This window comes from Thrips palmi, unplaced genomic scaffold (assembly GCF_012932325.1).
Source record: "Thrips palmi isolate BJ-2018 unplaced genomic scaffold, TpBJ-2018v1 HiC_scaffold_11, whole genome shotgun sequence".
Lineage (NCBI taxonomy): Eukaryota > Metazoa > Arthropoda > Insecta > Thysanoptera > Thripidae > Thrips > Thrips palmi.
Window position 1 is genome coordinate 9,634,022 of NW_023144622.1, and position 18,711 is coordinate 9,652,732.

Here is an 18,711-nt window from a genome sequence, read left to right on the forward strand (position 1 = left end):
ATGTGTTTCACTGTGGAGACGGTTTTTACTACAATGTTCGAGAACGGCGCCGCACCCGTGTTAGGCTTCAATGTAGGCATAAGGACGCTGGCTGCCCAGGAACAGCTTCTGTCTCGTTGGTAACCGGGTGGCTGCATCCTCTGCGACGGCACGCTCATCAGCCGGACCACTTGCTGGCCGAAGACGCAGAAGCGAGGCAGGCTCTGATACGCGAGGCAAGAGACAATCTCTTTGGAAAGAAAGTGCAATCAATTCTCAACGACTTTAAAGTTGGGTTAGTGAGCTTTACACTAGATTTGTTTTTCTCTTTCCGACCAAATGATTGACCTGTACCTTGTGGGACTCATTCATATGTGTTTATTTCAGGTGTCAGAACGTGCAATTGGCGTCTCGTTTTACGACTGTACGGATGAAGTCGGCCTTGTATCGTGCCAGAGCAGAGAACTACCCTAGGATCCCTCCAACCTTACTGTACCTGGGTGTTCTGTTGGGCACACCTAACATGCGCCCACTGTGCAGAACAGTCGATGGTACTGATTATATATTTAAAGGGGTTGTTGGTTGCCTCGCATCAAGAACAGTTGCTCTGATCTTTGCCTCGGGACGAATGTTACAATTTCTTCAGTCGAGGAGGAATCTTCACAGTGATGGCACGTTCAAGAAGCGTTCCAAGAAACCACAAATGGCACAGATTTTTAACATTGTGACAAAGTATGGTGAAAATGTAAGTTTACTCTCAGTGACATGTGAGGGTGTTTTTATTTGAAGGCATTATTAGAGAATTAACACATTTCTTTCTGTCACAAATCTACAGGTTGTTGCAATTGTCAGAGTTCTGATGCTTTCCAGGACCACAGAGGCATACCTTGAGGTCCTAGAGCATCTGAAGACTTTGGCTCCTAACATGGACCCTGATAGAATCCACTCTGATTTTGAGCGGGCAGAAATGAATGCTTGGAAGAGAGCATTTCCAAGGGCAAGGGTTGTCGGATGTATCTGGCACTATGCAGTGGTATGATCACATCTTTCACGTTTATATTTGGTGTTCACGTTAATACTTTTACTCATCAAATTTGATTAAGGCACTTAACATTGTTTTGTATGCTCCACAGGCTTGCAGCTGTTTTGCACATTCATTGGGCTTAAGGCACCTTGCTGATGAATTTGAAGCTGTGTTTGTCTTTATAAGGTGTCTGTGTGGTGCGCCTTTGCTCCCAGCAGACTTGATCTGGCATGGAGTAATTGAAATCTGGCGTGAGGTAGAGCAGACAGAATGGCGCGACGAATTGTTGCCTCTATTCCAATACTTTGAGAGGGAATGGAAGCCTCGTGTCAATGAGCTCTCAGTTTGGGACTGCCCGGAACGAACAAACAATTGTTCTGAATCAGATAACCACACTCTGGCTAATGTTATACCACAAAACCGGCCTAATGTGTTTCATCTCATTGGTGAGCTGCACTGGAGGTTCTTGAGGGTTTTCGTAGAACAGTCATGCTGTTGAATTCATTGTTAACTCTTGTTGTGTTTCTTCTTCTCAGGAGGTTTTGTGAAATTGGAGCATCTTGCCTGGAGCGACAAAGTAGCCATTGATTCTTGTCGTCAAGTGACTGGCTCAAGAAAGTGGAAAACAATCCACAATGACAGAGTGGTGATGCGGGCGTCTGAACTCCTGGAAAATCGCGAGATAACACCAGGACATTTTCTCCATGTGGCCTCTTATGCCATACATGCAGCTGTTCTACATGGATTGAAGATGAAACGACGGAATGATGAATCCGATTCAGATTCTGATGGAAACTCTGACTCAGACTGACTGAACTCTCCCCCTTTTCGAGCCGGTTCCAAGTGATCTCATCGATATAGCTGTGATATAGCATCCAAAACATTGAGTGGCACCTCAATCTTAGTCCAGCGCCTAGAACTGACTGCAGCTCTCTGGGACGGTGAGCTATGGAATGTTGTAGCTCTGTACTAATACGTTGTAGCCATGTACTAATACGAACAATTCAATATTGACATTACCACTTGGTTCTGGCGAAGAAAATGAACATTCCATAGCTCACTGTCAGTTAAGTGTTTGCTTTTGAATGTTTGTTTTCATTCGGAACCTAATTTGAGGTGCTTTTGAGTGTTTCTAGTTTTTATTCTAGTACTTGTATTAGCAGGAGCTTTAACATTGAAAGTGAATGACGAACTGCAAAGTGTCTGCTGTTACTTTTATTCCTGTAGCGATTCTAGTTCTGTTATCTTATTACCAGTTCTTAGAGGAGCTGTCTTTTTATTCCTGTAGTTTGAAGTTTCACCCGAATTGCTGTCAATCTTATTGTACTCTGTGCCCTACCTGTAGGTGCACTTTTCTTATACCTTGTTTTAATGGCAAGTGTTTCATTTGACGTTATAATTGAAAGTAATTTTGCTTGTTCATTAAAAGCATTTTTCACACAGCTGGTCGTGTTTTTTCTCTTTTCTGCCGAAAGTCACTTCTTTTAATGCAAAGAGAATTTGTAACTTCCAACAGATAAGTTCTCCCTTAACACCAAGTTCAACCACTTGCCAGCATTTTACACAATCGCTGAACTGAGAAAACTGTCATGAGTGTTTGAAATTACAATGATATTGTGAGCTGCAGTGTTGGAGACAGTAACTCGTATGAAATATGAACTATCACTACGCAACAATTTTGTCACTTAAATGTAGACTCCTATTACTTTAATTCTCTTCATACTATTTTTTTTCTCACTGAACAAACTCCAGCCAGATGTTTTCTATCGGACCAACCTCCACTGTAGTTGCATCTTTGCAACCTGGCCTTCTTGCTTTCTAGTTGCCAAAGAGCAATCTGGGGTTTATCCTTCGATGGCAGTTATCCAGGCAGAGAGAAATTTGGACCCTAGGCGTTGTCAGCCTCAACTTTATTTCTTTGAAGGGATCAAATAAATAGATAACATATTTTGTTCAGTCACATCTTTTGAACATGGATTGCAAATAGGACATGTTTGAATTTGAATGAGATGTGGAGTGGCGGGATCGAAGCTTCCTCGCATCGCCGCATGGTGGCGCCAGGAAGCCTTTCTGCGTGTGTGACCAAGAATTGTCTTTCACCTGAATGATGCAAAATTACTCTTTTTTTTAACTTATCGGCGTTCCAATACTAATAATTTTCACTTAGGTCTATGCTCCACCAGGAGAAAATGCAACGCGAATACGTGGTCACTGTTGGTCACATAGTGCTTGAACGGGACAGTTGGGAACATCCCCCGCTTCCGGCACGGCACCCACGGCACCGGCATCGGCACCGGTCATTTCCTTCCTTGACTTGAGTGAGTTCACTTCGTATGGAGGTAGGTTGTTGCATTCTTATTCTAAATTTACCCTCAAGTCAATGGCTTTGACGTAGTGTTCGTTTCAAACTCGATTTATCGGATTTTGTTATGATGAACACCAATTCTGTTTATATTGGCGGTCATGGGATATTTTCGCTGGCGAGAACAATTGTCGAGTGCAGCTCTTGCCCCTCTTGCCGTGACATGACGCCATGAATTTAAGGCCGTGCGCTACTTGAGTTGGATTGTGACGTGATCGTGGTAGTTAAGCCCGCAGTTTATCGTTCGTCTCTCGAAGTTTCGTAGCACGTCTTGCAATTAGCGATCTGTATAGTGCCTTTACACCGCACCTCCTCGTTTTACAGTGGTCACACTTTTCGGTACTTTTCTTGATGATCAATGGGAGCTGTCTGCGTGGCCTTTCCGGCGACCCTATCGCTTTTATAGTTTGTGCTTGTGAGATCGGGCTCCATATCTTGTTGCTCAGCGCACTTTCAAAAGCCAGGAGTCTGGGCATCATGACGCCGTTATGACGCCTAACCTCCCCTCAGGCCTTCGGCTGACACGACGGCGTGTTTGGGCGTGCTCTACCACGTGCTAGGAAATAGACTGAAATTGAGATGGTAGTAGTTCTCAAGGCGTTTTTATCCCTCAGGCATTTGTAAGTTAATCGTGTAATTGTTTACAGGATGGACTTAAACGAACTTCGACTGCTCCGTCTGGAGTTTCTTCGGAAGAAGGCTGAGGAGGAGGCCCAGGCAGCTCTGAATGTTCAAGGTATTTATTACAATGCTGTTTCCGAAAGCGGGTTGTGAGGGGAGTTATTGTTACCGGGGAAGCTAAGGGGAGGTTAGATTCCGCTCCGCGTCACACCGCTCTCTTTCTAGCCTTTGAGGATGGCTCTCAATTTTCTGAACTAAGGGTGTGAGGAATGCAAGTGTTGTTAGTTAGGCATTCATTTTGTCTCAGTGATGTTGGTACAAGGAAGAGATATATGATGTTATAGGTCAATTACTACTGAATCTAGAACTGTGTCAAATTTTGGGCTATATTAGGCTTTGCCTCCTAGCTTCCTTCCCTTATATGAACTTACACTGGGTGAGGACAGAGGGCTTGTAGTAAACTGTCAGGCTCTTTGTTTTTCCTTTAGTTTATTTATGGAACACATTATGTTAGAGAAAAGTCATTGACTTTGATATTACCAACTAATTAGGTTCCTTTTAATGACAGGTCATGGTTTTCACATGTTGCTGCCTCTCTAATAATGTTCATTGAGGAAGTGGCCTGGTAGTGGATTTCTCCTTATTAAGGAGAGGTTCTGGTGAAAACGCTATTTTCTCCTAAATAGGTCCCACTGTGAAAATTTGTTAAAAATTTGATGTCTTATCAAGTATTTATTAAAATTTTTCATTGGGGAGGCACATTCTATGCCCTGAACCCAGTCGCAGAGTCTTTTTCTCCCATTTAGGCTATAACTTTAAAAATCTTCTTGCACATACTATTTTGTCGCAAAAGGTTGGCTTAGACATTTTTCACCTCTTCGATTCATTTTTTAAAAATGCCGGCATGCACATCTCAAAATGTCAATTGCAATTTTATTCCTAAGCTTTCTAACCAAGCATTTCACTATAATTGATCAAAAATGTACAAAATAGACAAATTTTAGGGACTTTTCAGTTTAAAAAGCTAATAACTAATAATATAATGGAAGTTTTGAGCTCTGCATGCTGGAATCTTTTGAAAATGAGTCGAAGAAGTGAAAAATGTCAAGGTCAACCTTTCACGACAAAATAGTATGCGCAAGGAGATTTTTTAAGATACAGCCAAAATAGGCTCTAAAAGACTCTTCGACTGGGTTTACAGCCTGGCATGTGCCTTCAAAAGTCAAATTTTAGTCTCCTCAATGATAACTTTTATGTTCCAAACAAATTATGACTGTAGGATCCATTTGGAAAATTGCAAGATTTTCACCAGAACCTCCCCTTAAGGGGCATGCGCTACATTAGTGGTGCAAATCCACGTGCCTGCCACCTAGAGGTTTTTATTTTATCCAGGGGTTATAAATTCAAAGTTGACTTTGATTTGATCTGTATTTGCAGTTGTTGCTCATGTCCCTGATCCGCCTGCTGTGGTTGCTGATCCACCTGCTGTCATTGCTGATCCACCTGCTGTCATTGCTGATCCGCCTGCTGTGGTTGGTGATCCGCCTGCTGTCATTGCTGATCCGCCTGCTGTCATTGCTGATCCGCCTGCTGTGGTTGCTGATCTGCCTGCTGTGGTGCCCATTGCACCTGGTATGGGGTCCAATCCAACTGCTGATCCGGTCGTCAACCCACCGGCTGATCCATCTGCAGTTATTTCCAATCCACCAGCCCATGTTTCAGGTTTGTCAAAATCAATTGTTTACATTTGGTTTAAACATTCTCAAGGTGCTACTAAAATGAGCACCAATGATACTCTGGCTCAATTGATTGGTACAGTTGATTTGGGTAATGACAATAGTGATAGGTAAGAATACTAAAGAAGTCAAGGAGTAGGAACTTTCACCTAATATACGGTATTTAAGATTGAGCGTTATTAAGGAATGAAAAGAAATTTTTTAACCCTGTCGAACATAAGGAGCAGATCAAGAGCTAGAGAAGCAAGGAATGAAAGGTGACAGTGCTTAGGTTTAACAGTGTTAAGTACAGTTGCCCCCACAGAAAGCCAAATTGGCAGTCACTGCCGTTGCAACTTTACTTAACAATGTTCAACTTAAGCACTCTCACCTTTCATTCTTTGCTTCTCTAGCTCTTGATCTGCTCCTTATGTTTCACAGAGTTAAAAAACTCTTTTCATTCCTTGATAACGCTTAATTTTAAATACCGTACATCAGGTGCAAGTGTCCACTCGTAGACTTCTTTAGTATTCTTATCTGTCACTCTCTCAATGTCATGACACAAATCAACAGTCTCAATCAATTGAGCAAGAGTATCACTGCAATGAGCACTGTGGTAGCACCTTCAGGTTCCACGGCCATCCTAACATGTTGCTTATCACTTTTGGCAAATATTTTCTTTCCATTGATAAAAAGTCTGTTTTTATCTATCAAATGTTCAATCCAACCTTTGATTCTTTTGATTCTTGGTGTACTGACTTACCCCATCCTATCTTTACAGGTGATGCAGCTGGACAAATCTGTACTCTGCCAATTGCTACGCCATCTGTCAACATGCTTTGTGTGCGAGCTGAAGGTAAGTCAAAGTACTTGTCGAAATCTTTTGCAACATTTCTAAAATGTCTAGCATTGAAGTGTTAACTCGCAAACTTGCATTCTGTTATTTTGTTGACATTTTCCATTATTAACCTCCATCTATTTAATGTCAGCTTCGAACTTTTGTTTAATGTATTTATAGTCTATCTTTTTTGCTCCCCCAATGTCTTTTCAGGTTGGATCTTATCTTGTGTTCACATGTGAAACATTGTTTGTTCCAGATCTCTATGCATTCTTCCAAAATCTCACCCGGCCACATTCAAGCAGAGCGGTCCTTCAGGAGGTACCTCCAATGCAGCCCAGCATTCCACTTGAAAGCAGAGTGACGCAGTCCAACGCAGCCGTCGTAAAGGCAGTGACGCAGTCTAATGCATCTCCTGATAAGGCAGTGATGCAGCCCAGAGCATCTCCTGATGAGGCAGTGACGCAGCCCAAAGCATCTCCTGAAGAGGCAATCACTGAGCCCAGCGCACCACAAACCATGCAGCTCAGTGTGCCCTTTGAGGAGTCCAAGAAGGAAGATAAGGCCCCGGACGTTATTATTATGGATTCCCCACCCTTTAGATTGTCACCAACACCAGACAGGTCACCAAGTCCTGATTATAGCTGGATGTACGATGAGACTCCAGCTCCAGTCATTCAGTCAGTCAGCTCAAGGCCGCCCTCTCCAGAACATGTGGAATCGCTGTCAGCTGCGAAGAAAGCCTGCTCTGCCGCTGAAGAGCAGCTGAAGAGGCCCTCTTGGTCTGATTACACGTCGAGGGCACAGTCCACATCACTATCTCCTGGAACCTCAGCTTCCCATGAATGGAAATTTGACTCTCAAAGAAATGGACCTGCCACAGCTTCCAGAGTTAGGTTCAGATCTCCATCTCCAGAGAATTCCAGAGATTCCTGGACCTTCCATCCCAAGAAAAGGAGCTCCTCTTCAGCTGCTTCAAGACAACCATCCAGATCTCCCTCTCCTGGGAATTCCAGAGGATCCTGGAACTTCGATTCCAAGAAAAGGAGTTCTTCTTCAGCTGCTTCAAGACCACCATCCAGGTCTCCCTCTCCTGGGAATTCCAGAGGATCCTGGAACTTCGATTCCAAGAAAAGGAGTTCTTCTTCAGCTGCTTCAAGACCACCATCCAGGTCTCCCTCTCCTGGGAATTCGAGAGTGTCCTGGAACTTCCATTCCAGGAAAAGGACCTGCTCTGCAGCTGCTTCAAGACCACCATCCAGGTCTCCGTCTCCTGGGAATTCGAGAGAGTCCTGGAACTTCGATTCCAAGAAAAGGAGTCCCTCTTCAGCTGCTTCGAGACCACCATCCAGGTCTCCCTCTCCTGGGAATTCGAGAGAGTCCTGGAACTTCCATTCCAGGAAAAGGACCTGCTCTGCTGCTGCTTCAAGACCACGATCCAGGTCTCCCTCTCCTGGGAATTCGAGAGAGTCCTGGAACTTCCATTCCAGGAAAAGGACCTGCTCTGCAGCTGCTTCAAGACCACCATCCAGGTCTCCCTCTCCTGGAACTTCTAGAGGCTCCTGTAACAGACCTAAAGCTTCACCACCAAAGTACTTGGACTCGAGGAAAAGGCTTTCCTGTGGTGCAGCTTCAACAGGCCGATCCAGGTCCAGATCCCCACTCTCGACCTTGAGAGGAGGCTCCTCATCTTGGCAGTCACAAGACCCTGAGTTCTCCTTTCTGAATATGCGACCCAGCACTTCTAGGGCGAGATCTCCGAATTGTAGCACTTCCAGGCATCACTCTCCTTCCCCAGAAGGCCAGGACGAAGATCCTGATTTTGCTCCTCGTAAGAGCTCCAAAGCTTCAAAGCCCACCAAGGTTCCTGCCAGGAAGAGAGGTCGACCACCCAAAAACAAGAAAGATAAAGATTCAACATCAAAAGAAGATAGAGGAATAAACTGCCCCATCTGCAAAGAGACCTCTATGGGAAAATTTTCTAACACCAAGTGTGGACATTTATTCCACCCCCAATGCCTGGTTACATGGGCTAATTCAGAGAATCAGAGAAATCTGGAGTTAAAAAAATGTCCAGTGTGTAAATCACAATTTAAAATGAATGAGGTAAACCCTGCATATTTTTAGAGTTTTTGTTTCTTCCCTGCCAACTGAAGTTAATCTTGGTGTCTTTATTTTTGTATCTTTTATTTGATCTCCTGTGTTTTGTTTCGTTTTGTTCGATTTTATATTGTGGTTATTGTTTTTAACCAAATGTATGTGCCACTGAATGGTGCTTTAATGTTAATCTAGTGCCTCTCAGTGACGGTGACCTCTGGAATGTTATAGCTCTGCCTGGCCCATGTACTTAAGTAAACAACTCGACATAAGCATAACAACATGGTTCTGGCAAAAGTTATGAACTTTACAAAAGCTCACCGTCAGTTAAGTGTTTCATTTTGAATGTTTGTTTTAATTCGGGACCTGATTTGAGGTGCCAATGACCTCCATGGGAAAATTTTCTAACACCAAGTGTGGACATTTATTCCACCACCAATGCCTGGTTACATGGGCTGATTCAGAGAATCAGAGAAGTCTGGAGTTAAAAAAATGTCCAGTGTGTGGATCACAATTTAAAATGAAAGATGTAAACCCTGCATATTTATAGTTTTTGTTTCTTCCCTGCCAACTTTTGTTAATCTTGGTGTCTTTATTTTTGTATCTTTTATTTGATCTCTTGTGTTTTGTTTCGTTTTGTTCGATTTTATATTGTGGTCATTGTTAACCAATTGTATGACTGTGAGCTATGGAATGTTATAGCTCTGCCTGGCCCATGTAGTAAAGTAAGCAACTCGACATAAGCATAACAACATGGTTCTTGCTAAAGTTACGAACTTTCCAAAAGCTCACTGTCAGTTAGTGTTTGATTTTGAATGTTTGTTTTAATTCGGAACCTGATCTGAGGTGCTATTGAGTGTTTCTAGTTTTTATTCTAGTACTTGTATTAGGAGGACTTTAAACATTGAAAGTGAATGACAGACTGCAAAGTGCCTGCCTTTACTTTTATTCCTGTAGTGATTATAGTTCTGTTTTAATGGTAAGTGTTTCATTTGACGTTGTAATTGAGAGTAATTTTGCTTGTTCATTAAAAGCATTTTTCACACAGCTGGTCGAGTTTCTTTCTCTTTTCTGCTGAAAATCACTTCTTTTAATGCAAGGAGAATTTGTAACTTACAACAGATACGTTCTCCCTTAACACCAAGTTCAACCACTTGCCAGCATTTTACACAATCGCTGAACTGAGAAAACTGTCCTGAGTGTTTGAAATCACAATGATATTGTGAGCTGCAACGTTGGAGACAGTAACTCGTATGAAATATGAACTATCACTACGCAACAATTGTGTCACTTAAATGTAGACTCCTATTACTTTAGTTCTCTTCATGCTATTTTTTTTTTTTCACTGAACAAACTTCAAATGTTTTCTATCTGACCCACCTCAACTGTAGTTGCATCTTTGCAACCCGGCCTTCTTGCTTTCTAGTTGCCAAAGAGCAATCTGGGGTTTATCCTTCGATGGCAGTTATTCAGGCAGAGAGAAATTTGGACCCTAGGCGTTGTCAGCCTCAACTTTATTTCTTTATAGAGATCAAATAAATAGATAACATATTTTGTTCAGTCACATCTTTTGAACATAGATTGCAAATGAGACATGTTTGAGCTAATATAAGTTCTGGTGAGACGTGCTTTCACAACTTTCATGATGAGTTTAATCACTACGTGAAAGGAAACCTGAAGTGGGCAACTTTGGTGCACTGATGACTTTAAAAATTGACAATATAGAAAAAAAGCAGGTTTAGGTCTATATATTTTGGTTAGAGTTCAGGAAACTGGAACAGCATTAACTGCACTGATGATGATACAAAGAATAATAACCATTGCCCCTCCTCAGCTGGTAGATTTAACTATATGTATAATTGTTGCTTTAAAGAAACATAACTGTAAACCTTACTATGATTGTAAAAAGTATTGCTCGTGAAAAATGTTGCTCGTGAAAAATATTGCTCGTAAAAATATTGCTGGGCATTAAAGAAAACCACAGATTACTGAAATATGACTTACTTTATTGTTGAATGAAAATACACACGCAAATAAACGTGAAAACAATGCACATGCACCAAAAGAGCATTAAAATGACACATTTGATAAAATCATGTTTTCCAGTCACAGGTATAAAACTAGATCATTTGACGTTAAGTTACAAAACTTGTTTGCTTTTTGGAGATGGATGACAATGAATGAATACCAAAGCTCATGAACATATTTACAGATGAATTTGGAAGTTTTAGTAACAACATAGGCATGCATGCTCTCATCAAAAGACTTTGTTTCAAAACATTTTAAAACAAAGCAAGCATGGAACTTCTCACTTAACAATATTCGGTGGCTCTGAGCGAAAGAAGGATAAAGGTCATTGTTATCAACAGCCACAAAAGACAGTTTATGGTAACGAATGCCATGTAACTCTATCCAGGGAACAATGTCACAGAAATCTTTAAATTCATTAGGCAAACAATGTCGGTAGAGGTAAGATCCATCCGTATGAGGTTTGCACATGATCAGAAGGGCCAGATTCTAACTGGAGCACCAAACCTTTACTGCTTTCAAATCAAAAACACAATCCAAGCTTCCTTAAGAGCTATTGTATGACAGACAAAGACTCGTGAACTAGAACTGGGGATCATCTTGAAAGTTGGGTCCCAGCAAGTCATGAACGAGAAAAGCAAACAACAGGCCAAATTTAAAAGTTCAGAACGGTCATCGAAATTTTGGATTCCTTTATGTCTTCAAGTAAGAGAACAGGACCCTTGTTCTCAAAACCATTAATTACATAGTTTAAAGAGTCGATTCTGGAATTCAAAACTGGGAGAGAAAGTGTCTTCTTAACACATACATAATGATGAAGGATTAATGACATATCAGTTTTACATACACCTAGCAGTAAATCGTGTAGGACGTCCACTGAAAAATTCTCATACACATGAAATGAATTTAGAGAGTTCCAAACTGAATTCTCATTGATCCCTGACATGGTCAAACCCAACTCAACATCATTTTCATATTCACAGGGTTTCCTTAGGGCTGTCAAATCAATTGAGTCTCTGACACTATTCACTCGTTGCAACACTCCATCATACAAAATGTAGAGTTGGGTAGGTTGAGGCCAGGGACCAACAGAAATGGCGTATGGTTGGACAGACGTGCCTTGGACTCGAATGCATCAATTTCCTCCTGAATATCTTGAACACACTGCAAAAGAGCAAGTTGATTAAAAACATGCATTTGACAAAGATTCATAAAGTAAGTAAGCGGAAATGTTAATCAGTGACGTATTTATCCACTACACGAAGACTTACCTCAACATGAAAGAGAAAGGACCTTAACATTTCCTGCTTTCCAGCTCTGTATTTCCTTTTCACAGGTACTGAGGTAAGGTCTACCTCCTCAAACAAATCCCCAAGTAGATTAATGATTTCAGCATCAGCCAAGTCTAAAAATGAAATGGGACAAAGTAAGTACATAGAACTAAAAGATATAAAAAAATAAAAATAATATTGAAAAGAAACTTACCATGATTTGGAACGCCAGCTACTCTCCGCTAGACACGGCCAGCTCATGAAGAGACAGCTTTTCTTGTGCGGATACAGAGCATCAAAATCAGATTCAAGCTGCAAGGGATTAAATTAAAAGTAAGTTACAAGGTATCAGAGAGAGCACACTATGTAAAACTGAAATGCAAATTTCACGTACCAGAATATAGCCACTGCAGACTTCCCTCCACATCAGCAGACAAATCTGTGAACAAACACCATAAACAATTATAAGAAATGGTCCTTGATTTAAGAGCAAAGTTTATGAATAGAAACACAAATACAGAAGTTAACACTATTTTCAAAAGCATGAAATCTTTGAAAATTATTAACAAAACAAAAAACAAAATTATCAATCTCATATGCTTTAGCTTTGCAAAAGGCTACTTCAAATGTGAAGAAATGTTAGACACACAACTAATTACCTGGAACAGAAGTGTTTCTAGACTCTGTGTTTGATGATCCGGTGGTGACATAATCCTCTCTTAATACTTTTAAATAATTTGAGAACTTATGGTAGAGTCTTCCCTTAGCATTATGGCGTTTCAGAACCATTCCATCCACTTTTACTGATCAATAGGGGATATAATACTGAGCCTGGACAGGAAAAGAAAACGGCCATAAATGTTATTCAGCAGCCCACAATGAATCAATTAAAAAACCAAAAACAAGCCACCTCACCTTCCTTTCTCGAGGAAAAGTTTCCACAATAGAGCTTGCGAAGCTCTTCACTATCTGTAACATTGCAGGAACAAGAAAGGCAAGGCATGTTCAATCAATAAATTTAAAAAAAAACACTCAATTAGCGAAAGCAAAAACAATTGGGCTTACTTGCACCGCCAAGCACAACGGCACACTGGTGTGAATGTTTGGGTCCTCTACACTGGAGTCGCCACTGTCCGTGCTGGCTTGAATGTCAGGCAAAAAACTGCAAGATTCTACATCGTTCAAGTACAATACATCACTGATGATCTGACAAAGGGACGTAAGTCCTCAAATTTTCAAAAAACCCTTCTTTAGTTTCTGTCACATAACTTTTTGATCCGCATCCATACGTTTTGTTGTTTTTTTTTTTTTTAAATACGTTGGAACTTATAGCATGGTGCTAAACAATGTATGTCCACATGTTTTCTGACAAGAATGCATATGTCCACCATTTTCTGACCCAAAGGACGTAAGTCCACGTATGTCCATGCATTTTCTGACAAATTTGCGTATGTCCACTGATTTTCTGAGAAAATAACGTAAGTCCGGACATACGTTATTTTGTCAGAAAACCAGTGGACATACGCAATATTGCCAGAAAGTAGATGGACTTACGTTCAAACAACAGATGCGTTTAAAATTAGAATATTGGACAGTGAGATAGGCTTACAAAGCCTGCAGATGAAGATGTGTTTAAATATCGTGCAGTCAGATGGTCTAACATTCAGATCCCAGTACACTCTATTGTAACATTGATACCAAATCCCACCATTTAGTAGGAGTGGAGTACTTACTCATACCTCGGATAAGATGCAGCTGTTGTTTTTGTTTTTTGAGACTGCCTCTTTCCAATCAGAACTAGAGTTGTTTCTGTCATGCACTGAGTGGCATTGATTTGGTTGAAAAGACACCACCAACTTAAAGAGAAACTTAAGCAGCATAAATTGGCTGGTAGTCACAAGTTTGTGGGTATGATGTGACTGTACACAGAAAGATTTCTTTAAGAACCACACTGAGCACAACTTCAAAATACGCGACATTGTCGAAATGTCGGTGCAAATGATGAAACTCTGATCCGCTTGAAATGAAGTTTGTCTAAATGTCAACGCAACTTGCAGACAACTTTACACCCTCCAGTCTCGAGTGCAAATACTTGTTGCTTGTTCACACTACGGGGGAGAGGGGAAGGGGGTTGGCGGAGAGCAGACGGCATCAGGCGGGTGGCGTCCGAAAGTGCCACCAATGGTGCGGTCTCAGCCCGCTTTTCAGGGAGGACGTGAACGGAAAGTAATACCGCCTCGCCGAAAGCCCCGACTTCAAGCTTTCTGGAGGTGCCTTCACCTGTGCGGCCCGGTCAGTGCCCTTCAAGCCGCTGGGCCTGCAATGTGAGGGAGGCGTTCGAGATGCAGCCCTGGCCTTGAGTTCGAGAAGGCACCGTCACCGTCGTCACCCGTACAGCTGATCAGCTGGGTGGTTGTGTTGTTGGAACGTATTTTTGTCGTTCTTGCCCCTGTTTGAGTTTTCTGTCGATCCATGTTCGTTGTGACTTTATTTTCTCGCGGTGACATAATGGTAGCTGCAACAAATTATTCGTCTCGATTCGTCCAACGTTCCCCAAGACTTGGAAATGAAAGTGAGTCCTGTGTTCTGTAAAATCTTGCACCAGCAGCTTGAGCTTCATTGGTCTATTCACACAGGCTTTCTTGCGCACACCTTTATTTTTCTCCCTCTGGCTGTCATTCTTGTCATTTTGACTACTCTACAATAAGCCTTAGAGTGTTTGTCCTAACCCTGCGTTCTTGCCCCAGGCTTACCCTGTTGCTGTTGAAGGTCCATACTTAAGTGGAGAACTCTATCCATTACCTTTGTTTGTACAGGAATATTAGAAGGCGAATTGTGGTGGCTGTGTCTGAGGAAACGGAGTCCAGGAGTAATGCCAAAGACAGTGAATAGCCAGTCTTCAGCCAGGCAATGGAATTGAGGATTATCGGGTATCTGGTAAGTCTTGAATGAAGATAGTAGCCTTGGAATGTGAGATAAATATATTTGAAAACATTGCCTGCAGTTGGCCGAGTTCAGTAACTCAGTCATTTCACCTAGCAAGGATAGCAACATTAGTAAACTTCTGTCAGCTTCTGTTGTAATTACTCACTACAACTATTCTTGGGTTAACAAGACAAACCATGACTAGTGAATAATTAATCTAAATGTTAACAAGTACTGCAGCACAATAATAATAGTTATAAAAGATTCTTATTTAACTCTAAACAATGTGACAAATTTTACATGTGACAGCTGTGCAAGTGCTCCTCTTGTTTCATTTTCAAAGTGCCCAGAATGTGCTTAATTCTTATTGTATTTACATTTCAGGATCTTGCGTTGGTTGTGCTGGGGTCATCTTGCCATTCCCGAGTTCCCTGTGGAACCCAGTCAACATGTCATCGGTATCACCACAGATGCCATGGCTCAAGCTATCTCACCATTGGTTTTTTTCTACTCGTGCTACAAAACTCCATAGTTTAGGTAAGTGAATGTATGACTCAAACAACCACCGCAAATCTGTGATAATTCGTTAAAGTGTTGTGAGTGGATTTACACCTACAACTCCAGCTTTCTTGGTGTTAGAGCATCGGAAGATCATTAGATAAAAGTGTTGGAGGAATTTGTTTTCCAAGCATGAAGCAGAGGATTATCTTTGGCTTTTAAAAATAATTCCATATGTTGGCTCTAGATAAAGGCATGCATCAGGTCAATTTACTGTTAGCAGTAATTGAGCCTTGTGTTTGATAAGATGGCTGTGGGTTAATATCAGAGAATCATTAAGTCATTAAGAAAGGACCATTGTGCATGGGATAGGACTCCATTTGAGCTTCTTATCACCTCAGATAGAACAGACAGGACAAAAATAGATTTTTGAAATGTAAAGAATATCTTATTTCTGCAATGTGGTGATGAGAAGCTCAGAGTCCTAACCCATGCACAAAAGTGCTATCTAAAATATTGCATAACTCTGATTTTATGTAAAACAAAAAAAAAAACTGCCATAGCTTCAGACACTGCACTCAAGTGATACATTCGCAACAGATTTTAATAAGCATATGTTCGCATTGTAATAACGCTTATTCACGCCACCAATCTATAACTTCCAATCACCTGATGCTTCAGCACGAAGAAACCTGGGATATTTGGTTATGGGAAACTCCACTCTCATCACGTTTATGAATCACTCGGTGAAACAACAGTTGTTTAGGAGACCAAATTATATTAGTATAAAACTAAAACAAATCCAAAGGCACATTTTAATGGGCTACACTTCACTCTGTATAATTGTGCAGGTATTAATAATTTATTATATGAAGAACTTAACAACCTATTCCTTATTTTCCTTCCTTGGCGGTGAATTCCATCCTGGATTCCAATAGTCTGAAATGATGCAATGAGCAAATTGGTACTGATGGCTGCTCGAAAAGTGGGAAGTATTTGAAAGCATGACCGAGTTCATCCTTACTTTCTGGAGTCTCGGGATCAGGCCAGAATGGCTTTGGAACTCTCTTTCTCTGCTTGCGCTGCTCTTCCACATGCGACTGCACCTCCGTCTGTCTTCTCTCAGCCGAAAACAACATCTTCAGGCTTGAAGCCTCCTGTTCATTGGCCAACGGCAAAATCCATTCCAACTCGCTTCAAAGCCTCTCTGATGAAGATGCAGGACTGGTGGCGGCAAGAGGATTTTCCATCTGCCAAGCAGGTCCTGTTGTCCAACAGATCTTCATCAGATTTGACTGCTGCTGCGGCTTTGATTTCCCTGCCAACATCCATGGATGACAAGTGCCACGCCTGGGTGGAATCCATTTCAGGTAAAGTTTTTATTCATGAAACCTTGCCTTTGTCCACATGAATTTATGTTGTACGATGCTATCTTAAAGGTCTTGCGCTTTAAATTAAATGACATTGCTGTTCCAAACCTAGACTATGACTTAGATCAGTTTTTAGCTCATTCATCTAGAAGGTTTGATTAATTATTTGGTGACCTGCCCCTAACTTCTGTGTTGCAGGTTTGAATCAGCCTTCACTAGGTTCTGCTAAAGCCTCAGGTAGAAAAATGGGACTTGTGGATTACTCCCCTTCATCCAATAGTACCTGTAAGTTAAGTTTTTAATCGGACAAGCTACAAAGTATTATTCTATTTATATTCTTGGAAATGTTTTCTTTTGCAGGCAGTTCAAGTATTTTTAAAATCACTGACACTGGCAAGAACCAGCCATCTGCAAAGCAAGGTAAGTACAAGGCACTATAGTAAAAAGCTTTTTACTTTTCAGGTTTCATGTTGCTAAATTGTCAATCTGCTTTCAGCTCTGTTGCCCAAAGTGGTCTCGTCAGCTGCTGCATGCATTCAGAGTGACTGTGAAAATGGAATCAGCAAGACCATTGGAGAGTCTGCACCACCACTTTCATCGGAAAACTCCCCTTTAAAATGTAAGTGTTTAGAAGAAGTTTTAAAATAATGCTGGAAATGGGGTCTAGTTAATTACATGTATTCTCTTTTTGCAGCTGTGGTCAGGTCTTTAAGTTTTGATGAGGGGAAGGAATGTAACAGAAAGAGTACAAAGTTGGCTTTTGTGGATACATCCTCTAAAATCCTACCAGCTCCTCAAGGTAAATTTAAGTGTATCTTTTTCTCATTCACATAACCTTTTCTATCCTTTTATTTCTTTTTAAATTTATCAAGTACAATTCATTTATAACCCTTTGTTTAGCTCCACGTGTTGGTCTACCCCGACCCAAAGCCAATACCAAAGGATCCAAGGTGTCAACTGATTCCTCGGAAAACTCTCTACCTCATCCAAAATGTGACTATGAACAAAGACATTCTTTTGTGGAATAATTCATTTATTGGAATAGCAACTCATACCTTACTGTTCTTGCAGCTGTGAAAAGAAATACCTGTGACTTGGAGGGGACATTCTTACCACCTAAAAGATTCCGAGTGTCAGCTAATCCCTCAGGAAACTCTCCACCTCATTGTTTAGCTCCACGTGTTGGTCTACCCCTACCCAAAGCCGGTACCAAAAGATCCAAGGTGTCAACCAATTCCTGGGAAAACTCTCCACCTCATTGTGAGTTAACAAAAACAGTCTTTTGTGGAATGATTATTTATTGTAATAGATACTCATACCTTACTTTTTTTGCAGCTGTGGAAAGAAATGCCTGTGACTCTCAGGGGACTTCCTCACCTCCTAAAAGGATACCTACACCAGCTAAACCCTCAGAAAACTCTCCACCTCATGTGATTAGAAATAGCTGTGATTCACAAGGGACTGTCTTACCCTCAACTCGAGGTAAATCTTTCAAGTCACTAGCATTTTTTTTATTTTGGTTTTTTGCAGCCTTTACACTAAATTATTTTTTCCTTTCACAGCTGTGTTGGTGAATATGGGACAACTTAGACCCTTGCCTCAATCAGAAACAGGTATTTAGTGCTTTGACATGAGAGACCATGGAATCGGAGTGGTAATGAGGCTTATGAGACGGTTGCTTCCATTTTTGTTATTTCTTTTACAGGTGCAAGTAGGTTCAACAAGCCTTTGCCCTCAACCAAAACCTCAACAAGCAATTCTGCATCATCTCGTATGTACTTTACATCTTAATTTTGAAAATGTGGGCCCTTCTATCTAGGGCTGAAAGTCCATTCTTACTCTATTTGTTTTGGATTTTCCCCCTTCTTAGAAACAGAACGTCCAAAGTCACCTATGGACTAACACCAACTTTTGATGATAGTTCAGATGATTTATTTAGTGGTTCTGATGATGATAATCCCTCATGGATTGTGGGGAACTTTT

General features: G+C 41.2%; 3 protein-coding genes across 4 annotated transcripts; all 3 read left to right on the forward strand.

Annotated features, from left to right (window-relative positions):
* Positions 1-266: 266 nt before the first annotated feature.
* Positions 267-2,509, forward strand: LOC117639635. Its single transcript, XM_034375490.1, has 4 exons — positions 267-724; positions 815-1,012; positions 1,113-1,449; positions 1,540-2,509. Exons 1-4 carry the CDS (start codon positions 410-412, stop codon positions 1,812-1,814), a joined length of 1,125 nt encoding a protein of 374 aa, XP_034231381.1. The 5' UTR covers positions 267-409; the 3' UTR covers positions 1,815-2,509.
* A 498-nt stretch (positions 2,510-3,007) lies between these two features.
* On the forward strand, positions 3,008-8,729 carry LOC117639627 (serine/arginine repetitive matrix protein 1-like). Of its 2 annotated transcripts, XM_034375480.1 has the most exons (5): positions 3,008-3,321; positions 4,013-4,101; positions 5,424-5,708; positions 6,483-6,557; positions 6,799-8,729. In XM_034375480.1, the coding sequence occupies exons 2-5, from the start codon at positions 4,014-4,016 to the stop codon at positions 8,664-8,666; spliced, it is 2,316 nt and encodes a 771-aa protein (XP_034231371.1). In that variant the 5' UTR covers positions 3,008-3,321; position 4,013; the 3' UTR covers positions 8,667-8,729. The 2 variants fall into 2 exon arrangements, with proteins under 2 accessions (XP_034231371.1, XP_034231370.1); XM_034375479.1 differs by lacking the exon at positions 3,008-3,321 and having other exon boundaries at positions 3,502-4,101.
* Positions 8,730-15,261: 6,532 nt separating this feature from the next.
* Positions 15,262-18,630, forward strand: LOC117639734. The gene is made up of 12 exons (XM_034375610.1): positions 15,262-15,397; positions 16,210-16,728; positions 16,927-17,013; positions 17,089-17,148; positions 17,225-17,347; positions 17,423-17,527; positions 17,629-17,721; positions 17,800-17,988; positions 18,064-18,210; positions 18,291-18,341; positions 18,434-18,499; positions 18,599-18,630. Exons 2-12 carry the CDS (start codon positions 16,410-16,412, stop codon positions 18,628-18,630), a joined length of 1,272 nt encoding a protein of 423 aa, XP_034231501.1. The 5' UTR covers positions 15,262-15,397; positions 16,210-16,409.
* The last annotated feature ends 81 nt before the right edge of the window (positions 18,631-18,711 follow it).